The 15,958-nt window shown below is 37.1% G+C and overlaps 2 protein-coding genes across 8 annotated transcripts in view; both read right to left on the reverse strand.

Annotated features, from left to right (window-relative positions):
• Window positions 1-785: 785 nt before the first annotated feature.
• Window positions 786-8,037, reverse strand: olfcr1 (olfactory receptor C family, r1). 3 transcript variants are annotated; one of them, NM_001430858.1, is made up of 6 exons: window positions 7,638-8,037; window positions 5,091-5,367; window positions 3,942-4,772; window positions 2,760-2,969; window positions 2,291-2,414; window positions 1,230-2,197 (listed from the first exon to the last, which is right to left on the reverse strand). In NM_001430858.1, the coding sequence occupies exons 1-6, from the start codon at window positions 7,886-7,888 to the stop codon at window positions 1,296-1,298; spliced, it is 2,595 nt and encodes an 864-aa protein (NP_001417787.1). In that variant the 5' UTR covers window positions 7,889-8,037; the 3' UTR covers window positions 1,230-1,295.
• A 1,939-nt stretch (window positions 8,038-9,976) lies between these two features.
• plch1 (phospholipase C, eta 1) overlaps window positions 9,977-15,958 on the reverse strand; it is a 104,633-nt gene continuing 98,651 nt past the window's right edge. For 4 of the 5 annotated variants that reach the window (XM_073929985.1, XM_073929988.1, XM_073929987.1 and 1 more), the window contains one exon: window positions 9,977-15,702. In XM_073929985.1, coding sequence (XP_073786086.1) covers window positions 13,427-15,702 — 2,276 coding nt within the window. In that variant the 3' untranslated portion in view covers window positions 9,977-13,426. The remainder of the gene's footprint in view (window positions 15,703-15,958) is intronic. The other variant, XM_073929989.1, reaches the window with a different exon arrangement.

A 15,958-nucleotide genomic window follows, 5' to 3' on the forward strand; every position in this document is an offset into this window, starting at 1 on the left:
GTGAGTTGGGGGGATGAAGCTGAGTTTCAGCATACTCAGATGCAAATGCAGCAGGAACTGGTTTTTCCCGCATTCCCCCCTGGTGGGTTGTGGAGTCCATTGGCCCTGTTTTCAGCTCATGTTTTGAATTGTCAAAGACATCAAAAATATTTGTAATATTTCAATTCTTACATTATATTAATAACTATTAATATATGCCTGAATAACAAGATATGTATATGTTAATTTTAATAGCTTGTTAATCATTTACTTCAGCTTTCTGAATGATCTATTGAATGAACTATCCTTTAATAACTAGTTTGTAAATAATACTATACTTTATTTAGTAATGAAAAAATTATCATTAACAGAGTAAGAAAACACAATCATTAAGCACATATGTGCTTATAAGCCAAGAATACTGCATTTGTAGATTCATTTAAAAACTGCTTATATCTATTAATGTAGAGGTAATGCTTAACAAATAATGAATTCACTATTTGTTAGTGCCTAATAAATGATTCATAGTGTGCAGTTATTATAAAGTGTTCCCCCCTTTTTTTCTTTTTATATGTAAACGAGCTGTGGTGTCAAGTGAGAAATTTTAGATAATGATACAATGTCTGCACAAGGCTCCACCAAGATAACATGACATAATAACATGGAAACAACATAAAATGCTTGTATTTTTAAATGCTTGCTTGCTTGCTACATAAATGCTTGCTTGTTATATTTGGTTGAACCAATTGTTTTTATACATTTATTTGTAAATATAAATATTTAAAAAAAAATCACAATACTAAAAATTAAACAATATTTTTGTTTAATTGTTTAACAATGAACAATTTACAAAGGACTTTTCCATTTTTTAATTTAATGAAATTGAATTGAAGCTTATCAAAACATAAAACAAGAAAACAGGCCTCGCGGTGGCGCAATGGTTAGCACGATTGCCTTACAGCAAAAAGTTCACTGGTTTGAGCCCCAGCTGGGTCAGTTGGCATTTCTGTGTTGAGTTTGTGTGTTCTCACTGTGTTTGTGTGGGTTTCCTCCGGGTGCTCCGATTTCTTCCAAAGTCCAAAGACATGCTGTATAGGCAAATTAGATAAACTAAATTTGTTGTAGTGCATCTGTGTGAATGCAGGAGTGTAGGGTGTTTCCCAGTGTTGGGTTGCGGCTGGAAGGGTATCCGCTGCGTAAAACAAATGCTGGATAAGTTGGCAATTCATTCCGCTGTGTCGACCCCTGATTAATGAAGGGACTAGGAAGGGACTAAAATGAATGAATAAAAAGTAGAAAATGTCTGAAATGTGTATTTATTCTTTTCCCATAAGAAACTTTTTAGTGTTGTTTTCTGGCTTAAGTAAAATAATGTAACATTTTGGGACAAAAATACAAAACAAAAGTCCAAAACTAGAGGCCAGGATGGCAAAAACTTCCACCACTACACTGTACTTTCCTGGCGAGCTAACATATGCTGGCACAAATGCAACCCAGACAGCACAGAAGATCAGCATGCTGAAAGTAATATATTTTGCCTCATTAAAATTATCTGGAAGTTTGCGGGCAAAGAAGGCCAGTAGGAAGCAGACAGTCGCCAAAAAGCCAATGTAACCCAGTACACAAGTGAATCCCACAACAGACCCAATTGTGCACTCAAGGATGACCTTTGATCTGTGCATTCCAAAGTTTTGGTAAGGTAAAGGTGGACTGACACAGAGCCAAATGGCACAGATAACCACCTGGACGCAGGTAAACACCAGCACAATTCCTCTCTGCTTGCCCAGTCCAAACCATTTGATAAGAGCTGAAGATTCAGGTCTAGTAGAATGGAATGCAATTAGAACAACAAATGTCTTGACCAGAATACAGGAGATACACAGGACAAAACTAATCCCAAATGCAGCCTGCTGAATCCTACATGACCAGAGTGAAGGCTGGCCCACAAACACCAGTGCGCAGAGGAAGCATAGTTTGAGAGACAGCAGGAGCAGAAAGCTCAGCTCTGAGTTGTTGGCTTTTACTATTGGAGTGTTCCGGTGGTAGAGGAAAATCACAGCTACTGTAGTTGTCATGACAGCACCGGAAACAGCGACACTCATCAGCGTGATGCCCATCGTTTCTTTAACAGAGAGAAACTCAGTTTCACGGGCCACACATTCATTTTTGTAACTATTTGACCAGAACTCTTTAGGACAGCGATAACATTTTATTGAGCCTAGGTGGGCAAATCAAAAAAAGACCATTATAGTTTTATGGTAACTTCATACATTCATGTTGTAGTAAAAAAGTTTTGGAGAACATTGAAGACCTGTACTGTTGCTGATTTCCCCCTCTGTGCAGGGCAGGCAGTCAAAACAGCACACTGGAAGACCCTTCTTAATGGCTTTACGTGTGCCTGGAGGACACTCAGACGTGCACACAGATATTGGAACCTGGGAATTGGAAAGACAAGGATTTCTATTCAATTTTAATGTGCATGCTTTCTTGAAGAGATTACTTGCATTTGGTTAGAGCCTTGAAGGCTTAGTTCAAACCAAAATGAAAACAGACTGACACTCATGTTTTGCCAAACCCTGTAGATTATCATTTATCTTTACAACACACACAATGTAATAATACACTATGAATAAATCTGCTCAGTTAAACTAAAAGTTTGCTAGTTTACTGGAAAAAAAAATACCTCAGTACTGTTTTTCAGTACAAATATGACCCCCCCCAAATATATATAGAAAGAGAGAGAGAAAGAGTCTATGTTATTGTTACAAATCCCACCTTACCTTGCCAGAATCTCCAGGCCATGTGATAGCTGAGTCATTAATACTGAGCTGGTTCCCATCCACATGTCCAATAAAAGCATATTGGAGTGAACCATCAGGAGCTATCTGCCAGTTCACCAAGTCATAGACTGGTGGAATGCCACCTTCCAGGAAATAGAACTCCTCTCCTAACTGAGTGGTGTATTGAACGTCTTTAACATGCTGTAAAAGCTGAACAAGTCAGGAAAAGAGAAAATGTAACAAGTGGATGTCCGAAAAAAAGACATTTAACCTATATATAAAATTTCTTAAAATAATACAAAGTATTACATAAGAAAAAGCGGTTGCATTTAAATCATACAGAACTGGTTCTGTTGTTGTTTTTTGTACCTACTGTACATTTTAAAAGAACTCTAACTGCATCCCAAATGGCACACTATATGCACTATGAACTTATGCACTTGTATGTACTAATAGTACTTCACACTATTTGTATGTAGTGTTGTCCGGAAATTCAAACTGTTTCCCAAATTAATTGATAAATTAATAAATTAATTGATAATTGCCAAATTAGCTAATTAAATGACCAAACTACCAAATAATACCTGCCATGAGTATAACCGCATTCACCATCGGGAAGCAGAATAATCACTCTCATAGGAGAGTTTTGCTTTCACAATCCAAAATAGTCAGTGCCCAAAAGCTCCTTCTGCTACCTAAGCAGAGAAGTGGCTGCTGAGTGCGAGAAGTGTCCGAGAATCATTCCACACTTATTTTTATGGGTTGAATAAGTGCATCATCAAGGTATTTAAAGTGCACTTATTCTTTTTGCAGTTTTCAGTGTGAATGCACTATTACACTACTTATACTACAAAATTGCACCGAATACTGTGTGATTTGGGAAGCACTTTCTGTCTTTTGTGTTAGCAGTTTAATTTTCAGCCTTGACTTCCATACCAGTTAGAGTTATATTTTTTGTCTTGAAGACACAAAAAGGTATTTCGAAAAATGTTGGAAACAAAAAATGAAGCTGAGAAAAAAAAAAAAACAGTCTACACAAACATAGAACCTAAAGCTATTGTAAAATGTTCAGTAATTAAAAGACATCCTACAGTGTACACATGATTGTTTGCTGTTTTTTTTTTTTTTAATCATTTTAATTTAAATCTATCATTTGTATCACTTGCTATGTGAGATGGCTACCTGCGCTGGTGTGATGTTGTCTGGAGAGGAGCACTTTGGTTTTATTTTTGAATCGGTGTGATTTTGTGAGTTACACTCCAGCAATGAATGAAGTGCGTGAGCAGCAGCATAAACAGCCAAATAAATATTATATGAAACTGTCAGATGAGATGTATCAATAAATTCAATGTGACCCTCTAGACTCTCTCTGCCACTGCATGGAGGCAAGGAATTCTGGATAATCTTGGAAGAGCTTATTGTAGGACTACAACCAAATGTATTTTCCCAAAGGGTCCTTAAGAATTTATCCTCAGGATAACGGGAAGGATGTAACTGCTGAAGATGTGCACTGAAGCCAGGTATGGGTGCACTTCTTAAAGCTACACCTAAAGTTCCCTTAGAGATGGTATAGAGCTGGGGATTAGCCATGATATTGTAACTGGTGCTCCAGATCTCACTGGCCAGGAACAGCCTATCTGTCACATTCCTACGCATCAATTCCAACAGAAATGCCTCCACATCTGTATACCAAGCCAAAACCAGGATCACTCGAGCAGAGGAGGCTTGGACTGTTCTGGCAGCAAAGGCCACGTCCTTTTGTAACCGCTCCCTGTAGAGTGTATGATAAAAGGCCAAGCAGATCCCAGTGCCTTTAATTTCTTCTTCAAGCGCCTGCAAAGTCCCGTGCCCATTGTCACTATCTGCAATCACGGCTCCAATCCAGGTCCACCCAAAGCGTTTGGCAATCTGTACCATGGTGCGTGCCTGATAAAAATCACTGGGGATAGTGCGAAAAAAATTTGGGTACTTTTGTCTGTCACTGAGACATGGGCAGCCAGCCAGGTAACTGATCTGGAAGCACATTTTAAATAATCAAACAAACCGTCAGTCTAAGGCACTCCAAAAAAATGTCCAACTGCATTTCATGTGTCACACGTCACATTTAGATATCTAAACAGCACAGAAAATTATATGACTCAAACAATAATAACAAATTAATAGTTACTGTAAATTTACACTAACCCAAACTTCAATGCTACTGTCTACTAATAAATTGGCATGTGGTTGAAATGTGGTAAATTAAAACCAACAAAACATGTTAAAAGTACCATCCAAATGAACACATGATAACAAATGTTGCAGCCTACAAACATCAATTGATAACCTCACCATTGGAATCTTCAGGGGAACCAAGGTTGTGGATAGAAGAATGCTTTGAGTAGATGAAGAATCTCCGATCAGAAGCTTGGCTGGTTTAGTGGGACCGCAAGTTTTGTTTCCTCCACTGATCATTGACATGGCTGCTGTCAGGCTGTGTGGGTAACGGGAACAACTATCCATTATGTGATAACCCAGTTTGACCCCCGGCAACAGTGAGGGATGTTGGTTAATTTCTTCAACTGTAAAAACAATTGCCTGAAACCAGCGGTAAGTACGTTCCTGAAACCTGACAACAGACAATTTCCAGCTATGTGAACAAGTGAATGAAATCAGTAACAATGAAAAGAATAATAAATGACAAATATTCAAAACTGAAGATACCATCAGAAATAAGTTACTATATACAGTTAAAGTCAGAATTATTAGCCCCCCTTTGAATGTGTTTCTATTTTTTTTTAAATATTTCCCAAATGTTGTTTAACAGAGCAAGGACATTTTCAAAGTATGTCTGATAATATTTTTTTCTTCTGGAGAAAGTCTTATTTGTTTTATTTTGACTAGAATAAAAGCAGTTTTTAGTTTAACACCATTTTAAAGACAAAATTATTAGCCCATGTAAGCATTTTTTTTTCTTTATTGTCTACAGAACAAACTACTATGTTTGGAAATGTGTAGAAAAAACCTTCTCTCTGTTAAACAGAAAACGGAGAAAAAACAAACGGGGGCTAATAATTGAGACTTCAACTGTATACATGTGTATGTGTGGGCATATAAAAGCTAATAGATAATATATTTGTAGGTAAAATATATAACATAATAGGTAATATATTTATGTAACATATATGTACACATTTGTAATACTAACGGTAATCAATTTACAATTTGTGCAAAATTTTGACATGTATGACATATTTTATATATGTGAAGTTCAAATATAGTAGTATTCCACATGCAATTTGCATATATTTTTATATATCAGATTTCTTTTTTGGGATACATTTTCATCAGTCTGCATTTAGGGATTTGGCTACAGGTTCTCCACATCACAATAGTGTTTTCTTTAGTCAAACATCTTAGTCACCTTTTGTCAGTGTGAATTTAGGCTTGACATTGGTCTGTATTTGATTGGTCTTTCATGCATACAGTAATGTTAAACATGAAAAAAGTAATGTCAAGTATGAAAACATTGTCTGTACAAGTGGTCCTAGAAACCAAATATGAAATAAGAATGAAATCTATAGATAATGTAGTCCAGTTGGATCATCTGTGGTAATTGATGTAATTTGATCTATCCAGAAACTTACATCATCTAAACTTGTAATATTGTACATCAGTTTCAATATAGCATCCAGAGTAATGCAACAGTTATTACATTTAGTACTTGGATCAGTTGATAGTTATATCATTTTAATTAAATGAATACACGGTTGTTCCAGATGTAATGTGTGAGTTGCATTTTGAAATGAGATAAATTGGATGTTTAATTGTATTATACTGAAAAGGTGATTTTAGTTCAATGACCAAAGCATCTTTGACTTGTGTGTATCATATCCAAGCATTTGAAAAAAAAAAAGTTAAGAGTTTTGCAAAAATGTGCAATTTTGGCACTGGTTATGATTTTTGTGTCTAGAGTTTTAAAAATTTACTCCAGGGTTCTGACATTTGTAGCGAAACAATTGTAAAAAACTGAAAGAGTTCTTTTCATTTATGTTGATCACAAAATATGACAAACTGAAAAATATCATTGAGACCAATTGCAGGAAAAACTAATTTTATGGAAGTCAATGATAATTTGTTTCTAGCATTTTTCAAACTGTTATTTTTTGTTTAACAGAAGAATGTAACGGGGTTTGAACAGGTGGAGAATCAGTAAATGATGATAGAAGTTGTACGATTCTTTTAAATGTATAGACTAACTCATGGCATAACACTACAATGATGTTTATTTATTTACATTATAATGCATTGATTAACATGCACATCCATTCATTAATTTTCTTTCAGCTTAGACCTTTGTTTATCAAGGGTTATTAAATGGATGCCCATCCAGTTGCAAATGGGATACACCCATACACTTTCATTCACACACACACTCATACATTACAGCCAATTTAGATAATCCAATTCACCTATAGCGCATGTCTTTGGACAGTGGATGAAACCGGAGCACCCGGTGAACATCCGCCAAACTCCACAAAGAAATGTCAGGACTCGAACCAATGACCTTCTTGCTGCGAGGTGACATTGCCAACCACTGAGCCATAGAGCATTACACAATAACAAATACAATACCATGTTATATGATAATATACTGAAATGAACATAAACTACAATTACTACATGCTGTAGAACTATTTCCATTGTTTGCTCATTTGTTAAAGCATTCTTGTTAATTTAAAAAGGTTATGAGAAAGTGACTGCAATCTTAAAGATTCTGAGATTTAAGAAGTTATTATAAAATGTTCAAATGGTGAAAAAATACTCCAATAGGCTTCTTCTAGATGATATGCAGTGCCACAATAAATAAATAATACAGGAAAAGCATATATGACTTACTCTAAGCATTGTGCTAATCCAGGTTTTCTGGTGAAGCTCAGGTCTGGAGTTGCAGCCAGGTTGTGTAAATTGATGAGACCACCAATAATCACGTCACCGTCTTGATAGGTACCAAGTTCATCTGAGTACTGTGGCGTGATCAAGTACACACATGTTTCCAGCGGAGTCACCTCAGTTCCAGATCCACATACTGGCCACAACAGAAGCACCGGCACAGAAAGTGTGAGCCATGACAGGACATGTATAGACATTTGCACAGTTCTACGTTCTCAGCTTGTCTGACAGTTGTCCTGCACCCTACAGTGTCAATGCAAAGCAAGAAGATGTATTTGTTTTGACCACAATCCCAAAAGATCAGTTGCGAAACATGGAGCAGAGAAAACACCAAATTACACATCCGCTGAGCCACAGAATTAAATATAATTAAACAATCATTTTTGATGAGCTCGCAGTTAATAGAGCTGCACAGGGACATTCAGTGTTTTTGGAATAGTGTGGCACTGAGACACAGTTCACTTGAAAAACAAAAATATCCCATCTGTGGAAAAGCTTTTGATGCAATCACATTTAATTGTGAACTCTCGCCTGAGTTTTCTTAACAAATCACTCTTGTCTGACATCAGCAAGATGCAGTTTGTGTTTGTTGTTATTCAGAATATAACATTTAAATTATAACCTGGCTACCCTTGTTACCTTGTAAATGTGAACCTTTTACAGACTTACAGAAATAGACGTAAATGCATGTTATGGTTTAATTTTTACTCCCTTCTTTTGGGGTGCATGATGCTAAAACAAATATTTCACATTAAGTGAAGTGCTTAAGAATTTGTCCAATAAGTACACTCTCAGAAATAAAGGTACAGGAGCTGTCACTGGGGCAGTACCTTTTCAAAAGGTACATATTTATACCTGAAAGTCCCATAATGGTACCTCAAGGGTACTTTTTAGGTCCATTTGGGTACTAATATGCACCTTTTAGGTATCACTGTGGACTTTTTGGGAACACATATATATCTTTTAAAAAGGTACTGCCCCCGTGACAGCTCCTGTATGTTTATTTCTGAGAGTGTATTGTGTAGCCGAGTTACAGTTCACCACGAAATTCACTATTCACAAATGTGGTCATGATTTCAGTAACATTATACTAAAATACCAACACAATCTCACGGCAATTCGTAACTTTTTCATTTAGTGGCTAATTTTAAAACACTTTCGTTTTCTCGTGAGATCAGTCTGAAAATACCCAGATAACACAGCTGTGTAACATATTGTATGAAGATTGATAGGTAGAATCAAGTGAGTGATTTAAACTTTTTGTTAATATTAACAAAACCTGTATTTATCCTGACGGAACCCATTAAACAAGTGTGCTCTTATAAATATCTGCATGTTTACATTTATAACTTGCTTACCTGGGATCCATGTGTAGACAATATTTGTTCTTGTTTGCAGCAGTGATTGTGAGTTTTAGGGGTTAAGCAAAAGTTATTTTACCAGTCTGTAAGCATAGTAAACTATAGTTTTACTCTATGGTTTGGAAGCGATGCAGTTCAATCTAAAGCCAGCCTTTCATGTTTGGTAAAGATAGCCATGGAAATCATAAGTAAAAAAAATCAATCTTTTGAATCTTTATGAACAATGAGTTATTAATGAAGCTGTTAAAATAATATCTGAGCCCTCACATGATATCTTTTGTGAGTATTAATTACTGCTTTCTAGTAAACTATAAAAGGCTGCCGGTGTGCAGATACAATCGTTTCAAGAAATCTTTTTTTTTAACTACATTAATTAGAGTTTTAAATATGTAATTTTCTTCATTGCATGTAATTTAACTGTTGATATGTTGTTGTTTACTTTGTTCAGCCTTGGTCTAGGGTCCAAGACAATGAAGCTTATAAACTAAACTAAACTTCTCAACCTCATTTTCTGTTAAACACAAAAAAGTTATTTTGAAAATTAATATGAATATGAAAAAAGAAAAATTACCATGGAAGTCAATGGCTACTAGTTTCCTACATATTTCAAAATAACATGTTCTGTTTTCATCAGAAAAAAGAAACTGAAACAGGTTTCTGACATGTGAAGGGTGAGTAAATGATGACAGATTCTTCAGCTTTGGGTGAACTATCTCTTTAAAGTAATGGCTGATCAAGCTCGGAATCACATTAATAAAATATAAAAAAAAATCAAGTAAAATAAAGTTTTCTTCATTTTAAAAATAACTCTGTTCCTGTTTTTAATTTTATTTTAGATTAAATAAATGCAGTCTTCATGAGTAGACTTACTAATCCCAGATATTAAAGATAACGCTAAAAGAAGAAGAAAAAAACACACACAAATATGTTTTACCTCATAGCAAACATTTCATTTTTTATTGCAATGGTAGGAAAATGCTTACACTCATCTTGGATGAGAAGCAGTAAAAAGAAGAGACTTAATGCCTTATAGCACAGGGCAATTGGGGGAGAATTTCTACAAAAAACAAACAAAAACAAAACAAAAATAAAATAAACAATTCTAACAAACATTATTTTTGCTCTCTGTATCAAAGCAATTATAAAAATAAAACTTTAACCATACAACTTTAGAGTATGAAGAAGAGTTTCAGTCTTCTTTAAATTCATGACTATTAGAAAGCAAGCAAGTTAGCAAGCAGGTAAATGTGATGTATTGCATTCAATACAACAGAATCATTCTGTGCAAAATCAAAGCACAGCATCTACAGGTCTGTGCATAGTCATGCTTAAAATGTTTACGCTTCACATGCTAAAGAAAAATGTCACAGTAAATTCAAACATACATAAAAAACCATAGTGCTTCGACTGTCGATAAATGTACCAACAAAGTATGCACATACTACACAGACATATAAACAACATAATACACAGGAAGACTGAATAAAAATTGAAGCCCCTTCATGATTTTGTTGTATTATGTAGTCTAAAAAAGAACCAATAGTCGACAACATCAAAACTGTCTCAAAGAGATATCCAATTCAGTCATTTACTGTTTTATTATTATCATTATTATTACTACTATTATTATTATTATTGTTGTTTTACTTTGAGACAGTACACATTTTGAACAAGATATTTCATTCAAGCATGACAAGGACCACAAATATCGAAAGTAATTTGTTCATAGAGCAGGGTAGCACATGTAAGGCCCGTTTACACTAATATGTTTTAGTTTTAAAATGGCATTTTAGAAGAAAACAATCTATGTCAACACTGGCGTTTCACCTAGCATTTATGAAAAGCTATCTGTCCACATTATATCGTGACCATACACGCACTCTGGCATGCACTGCAGCGAATGCGGAGGTCTGAGATCCAGGCAGTCTGCTGGTGCTTTGAGCACATCTCCCCAGGTGAGAGCTTTGCACGTCAGACAGTTCCTCAAGGATCTACCGCTGGATCTCATCTAAGTATAATTGTTAAACAATATTTAATTAATTTTTGCCTCTATCTAATGACACTTTGGAATATTATATATTCTCGGGTAATGTGTTTTGGCTGAGCGCAAAGATAAGTTAAAGAGCCCCTTTTATGGGTTTTTGAAAATGACCTTCCATACAGTGTGTAATACAGATCTAAGTGAATGAAAACATCCAGCTGAGGGTTAAATCTAAAAGTGCACCGTGTTTAAGACTATTGATTCTTTAGCAAAATATTTGACTCATAGTCGAATAAACTAATCGAGTTGGGTTTGGATCTTTTGTTTGATTGCATCGACGTCGATGTAGTTCCAGTTCTGTTAAAACGTGCGCGCGCTTTCCTTCCACACACTAGTGGAGGCGCAGGGGATCATGAGAAAGAACTGGTGCTCTAGGCAAAAGATGATCATGCTGCCGTCGAACGGAAAGTGAAAACGAGAGATTGGGGTGTGATTGCGCGAATGATAGCGGCGGTGGAGGGGATTGTCGCAGACGAAAGTGAGGAGATGTCGCAGACGCCATCCTCTCTATTCTGCCACCCTAGGCGGCCACCTGGGTTACCTCTATGGACGCACCGGCCCTGGCTTTAGTGAATAAAGGGTTAAACTTCATTTTCACAACAATACCATTGTATAGCCAACCTAGTGCTGTGTTTGTTTTTGTAATTTTCTGATTTTTGATACAATAACCTAAGCTGCAACGCGAGATTTGTCGGCTGTTTGCTATTGAAGGAGCAGCAGAGACTATGGGACTTTATCAGACTTTGACAGGGACTTTGTGAGTAACTTTTACAGTTCATATGGACCAGTTTCTTCTTTCTCCAGATCATAACATATAAGTGTAATTGAAATTGTTGCCTCATTTTGTATAGTTGGCAAAATATGTTTAATTGTGTGTTGTAACTTGTAATCACGTATCTATTATAGATCAGTGCTTGTACTGTATCTGTCAGGTTATATCTGTATAGGGCTGTTTACATATCGTGTCCAAAACCACGTTAAAAACGTGACACGTGCTTCTTCCTTTACCGATTTAAATGCATTTCTGAACTGGCGATCCACTGCTGTTTTACAATGGCCACCATCAGCCATTTCTACACATGTGATGCGGTCAATTTTCTAAATAGTTCAACTTTTGCTAATGTGAATTAGTACTAAATGTGTATCGTTGTTATTACTTGGGGTTAGGTTTAAGAGTAGAGGAATATGCTGGTCTTTAACTGCATTTATTTATTGCATTCCTGCATTGGGTTCTCATACAATCTGGCTGCTATTTCATAGCCGTGGAGGGCTTTTCTCTCTGTCTCCTGCTTAACGCAGTGAACCAATCTCAACAGACTGGGTCATTGGACCAATCATCGCAGATTAGAATCGCACTAAGGAGGGGTTTGGGAACAAAGAAATCGCAGAACGATTCATAAGGGAGTCGCTGGGATAATGAGGTAAAAATAAATGCATATTATAAGACAATGAAAGTATTTTTGACCTTGCACGCATATCAGCATGATGTTGGAAATCCTTAAAACCAAAATATGACCGTTTTTTAAGGCAAAATAGGGGCTCTTTAATATATTCATTTATATACCCATGTTACCTAAGTCTGCACATGTGACTGGCTGCTTGACTTTTTTTCCTATAACTATAAACTTATTGTACATTATACTTTAAATGAACATTATTGATTATTAAAACTGATATTCAGCAACAGAGACAGGGTGTGTTTCATATTTTTTCAATTATTAAAGGAGACAGTTATATGTTATAGGCTCAACATTGTTATAAATATGCATAAATTGAAGATGATGGTCCTATAAATATGTAGCTACAAAACGCCAAGATATTTTTGGTGTCTGTTAAGTTGTTAATATTAAAATGAAAATCGGCAGTTTTTCATACCATGCTTTCTTTTTATTGTTAAGATAATACAGCATAGCCAGGGTGATGTGAAAGTTGTTATAAAGTACACTGTTCCCTTTAAAGATTTCCCCGGGGTGTCCACAGGAGTTTGTTTTCCATATTAAACTTGTGATGTCTAAACTTACAAGGAAAGGATGCAAGACTGAACTTGGCCTGCAGCTACACCAGAGCAGCAGTGTTTTAAATGAAAATGACCTCCCTCTATAGCATTTTGAAAATGCTCAGATTTTGGGGCTCGAAAACTCCGGGGTAGTGTGGACGGAAGCCGTAATCAAAGAAAAACTTAGGCGTTTTAAAATTAAAATGTATTAGTGTAAACGGGGCCTGAGAGACTGTTTTATGATATTCTACACATTTCTGGAAGTGTCCTGCTACATGTAGTTGCAGTTGTTACTACGAAATACATGCACAGTCTAAACAATGGGTGAGATGCAAAGTCAAAGTCTAAGCAGGAAGAACACCTCAGGTTCCGATGGATTGGAGAAATCAGGAGGGAGAACAGAATCGTCATTATAGTACTGATCTCTGTATCCATAGTGTAGCGAGGTACAGGCTCCTTCAGGCAAGCCTCGAGACTCAGTACCCAACTGGTCCAGGTAACCAGCGATATATGAGCCTGTAGAGTGTCTATTTGGTGGATGGTATTGGGAGGACACTGGTTTATTGCGGAGTACTACGTCCAGGGTACCTTCAACAGGCCGTTGTTTAAAGGCCTCTTGTTGTCTTTCACGTGCACGACTGGCTATATGACGAACACGACTTTGACTGCGGGATGACAGTCGCCTTGACAGAAATGGTGGAGGGTCTTCAGGATCATCAGCCAATCTCTGAGAAGAGCACATTGGCAGTACTGAAAGAGGTTTCGGGGTGGGTTGAGAACAAGGGGCACATGTAAAGTCTTCATGTTCCAATGTCACAAGTTTACGAAGCTGCTCAGTTAAGGGATCGGCAGATTTTGGACGACCAGACAACCCACTCACCCGTCTTTGGTCTTGCATTGCAGGAGTGACAAAACTTCGGCTGATTGACTTGTACTTGCTTTGAAAGTTACATGAAATGTCTTCAGATGTTAGATCTCCCAGGCTCTTAGACTTGGCAGAAGCAGCTTGGGAGAGTCCACTGATCTGAGAAGGAGCTACAGGAAAGGCCTGATTATATGGGGATGGCTGGGAACAGTAGTCCTGCAATTCAACTGAAATCATGTCATAGTCAGATACAGTTGTGCCGTAGATGTCCCTTTCTATGGAATTATTGCAGCCTTTTGTCTTTGTGAGACATTCTGGAGATTTGTGTAAACGTTCTGCTCTGCTGATCAAGCTGTTTCGATCTCTTGTGTCCTGGTGCCTTCTATCTGCACTATCTATTCTGTTACTAGGTGGAAATCTACCAATGTCATTATAACAGTTAAACTTCCTTGGCTGGGATTTACCAGAAATGTGTGTGCTGGAGATCGGACTTTTGTGTAGAAACTGGTTGTGTCTGTGAAATAGTGACGCGTCTGTGAAGTGAGCAGGAGTGGGATGGTATGAAGATTTGTGGAGATGCGTTGGTTCAAGTCTTGACAAGTGATAGGGGGAAGTCTCGTTTAAGCTTTGAACTCTTCTAAAATCTTGAAGAGGTCTCAAAGGGGTCAGGGTGTTGTCCAAGGGATCCCCATCCACATTTATTTCCAGTTCCATCAAACTGCTGCTTACGGAGTCTTGGCACATTAAGAATCGATCAGAGGCTGTACTGTTGATTGATGTTTCTCTGTAACCTCTGAAATCAAAGTTCTTGAAAGAATCAGTGGAAGGACTTTGACTGCTACTGCTTTCCTTTGGATTTCTTTGAGCCGTCCATTCTAAAGGCTTTTTGATGGGTGAGGATCCCTGACTTACCATGGAAGATTCATTGGGAAGGTTCTGACAAAAGCTGTTTGTTGATACTGGAGAAAGCACTTCCTCATCTAAGATGGTAAAGACAGCAGGTTCAGTAGTTTCAGGACTAGAAGATCTCATTGTTGGATCTGAAGCTGTGTACACAGATTTTTCTGTGAGTTTAAGTGGAGTGCTAGAAAGACCATTGCTTAGATGAGAATGAGAATGTTTCATGGATTGCGAATCGGATATAATTTGAGTGTTCTGCTGAGCAGTGAGTTCAAATTGGCCAATCAGAGCAGATATGGACCCACAAGTGTCATATTCATTCTCTAGCGATACAGCATCAATAAGGCGAGACAGAGCACTGTCCTGGAGGGACATTTGACTGTTCTGGTCTGGCAGATCCATTTTAGGAGAGTGGGATTTGGTTAAGTTACCTGAAGAATAGGAAGAAGAGGAGGTTGAGGAATACGTGGCTGCCTTGGTTGTTAGAAGGTTCTTTTTATCACTTTCCAATTGGCTACATTCTCTTCCTTCACTTTGCACGATACTGCCACCATTACACTGATCTGAAGGACCTGACCAGTGGTCTGCTGGCCTTTTGGAAGAACATAATTTATCGCCTTCAGTGAAACTCTTCCCAAAATCTCTTGAGTGTTCTTTTTGAGGATCACTCAGACTGTTCTTACTGCCTTCGATGACCAAGTAGGGAGTTTCTTTTAAATCTTTGGGCTCAGTGTCAAAGTCTTGAATGTGATCAGCAGAAAGTTCATGGGAATCAGGTTCTTTGAAGGCAGAAGTTTCAAAAAGAAGATCCACTGAAATGGATCTGGGCTTCTCACGGAGGAAAGAATCTGTGGAAACATTACAGAGGAAAATATTGTCAGTACATTTTTATAACTATGGCAAAACACACTCACAGAACTTCACCAAATGAACACCAAAATCCAACACACGTCACTCTGTACACAGGACAAATGGAATGCACCACCAAGTACAAGTCAGATAATGAAAATGTGTGGGTCCATGGAGAACATCCAGATAGTTGGTTAACATCCAGATACTTGTTGCTTTTTTTACTAACAATTTCATTCTTTTAAAAGCACTTCT

The sequence above is a fragment of the Danio rerio genome, chromosome 18 (genome assembly GCF_049306965.1).
Source record: "Danio rerio strain Tuebingen ecotype United States chromosome 18, GRCz12tu, whole genome shotgun sequence".
Classification (NCBI taxonomy): domain Eukaryota; kingdom Metazoa; phylum Chordata; class Actinopteri; order Cypriniformes; family Danionidae; genus Danio; species Danio rerio.

Bases quoted from the DNA above. Each gene is read 5' to 3' on its own strand.
- olfcr1 (NM_001430858.1), bottom strand. From the start codon at position 7,888: ATGTCTATACATGTCCTGTCATGGCTCACACTTTCTGTGCCGGTGCTT. The intron at 5,368-7,637 runs GTAAGTCATATA...GTCTGTTGTCAG, and splicing joins GGATTAGCACAATGCTTAGA to GTTTCAGGAACGTACTTACC. The intron at 2,198-2,290 runs GTCTTCAATGTT...TTGCCCACCTAG, and splicing joins GGAAATCAGCAACAGTACAG to GCTCAATAAAATGTTATCGC.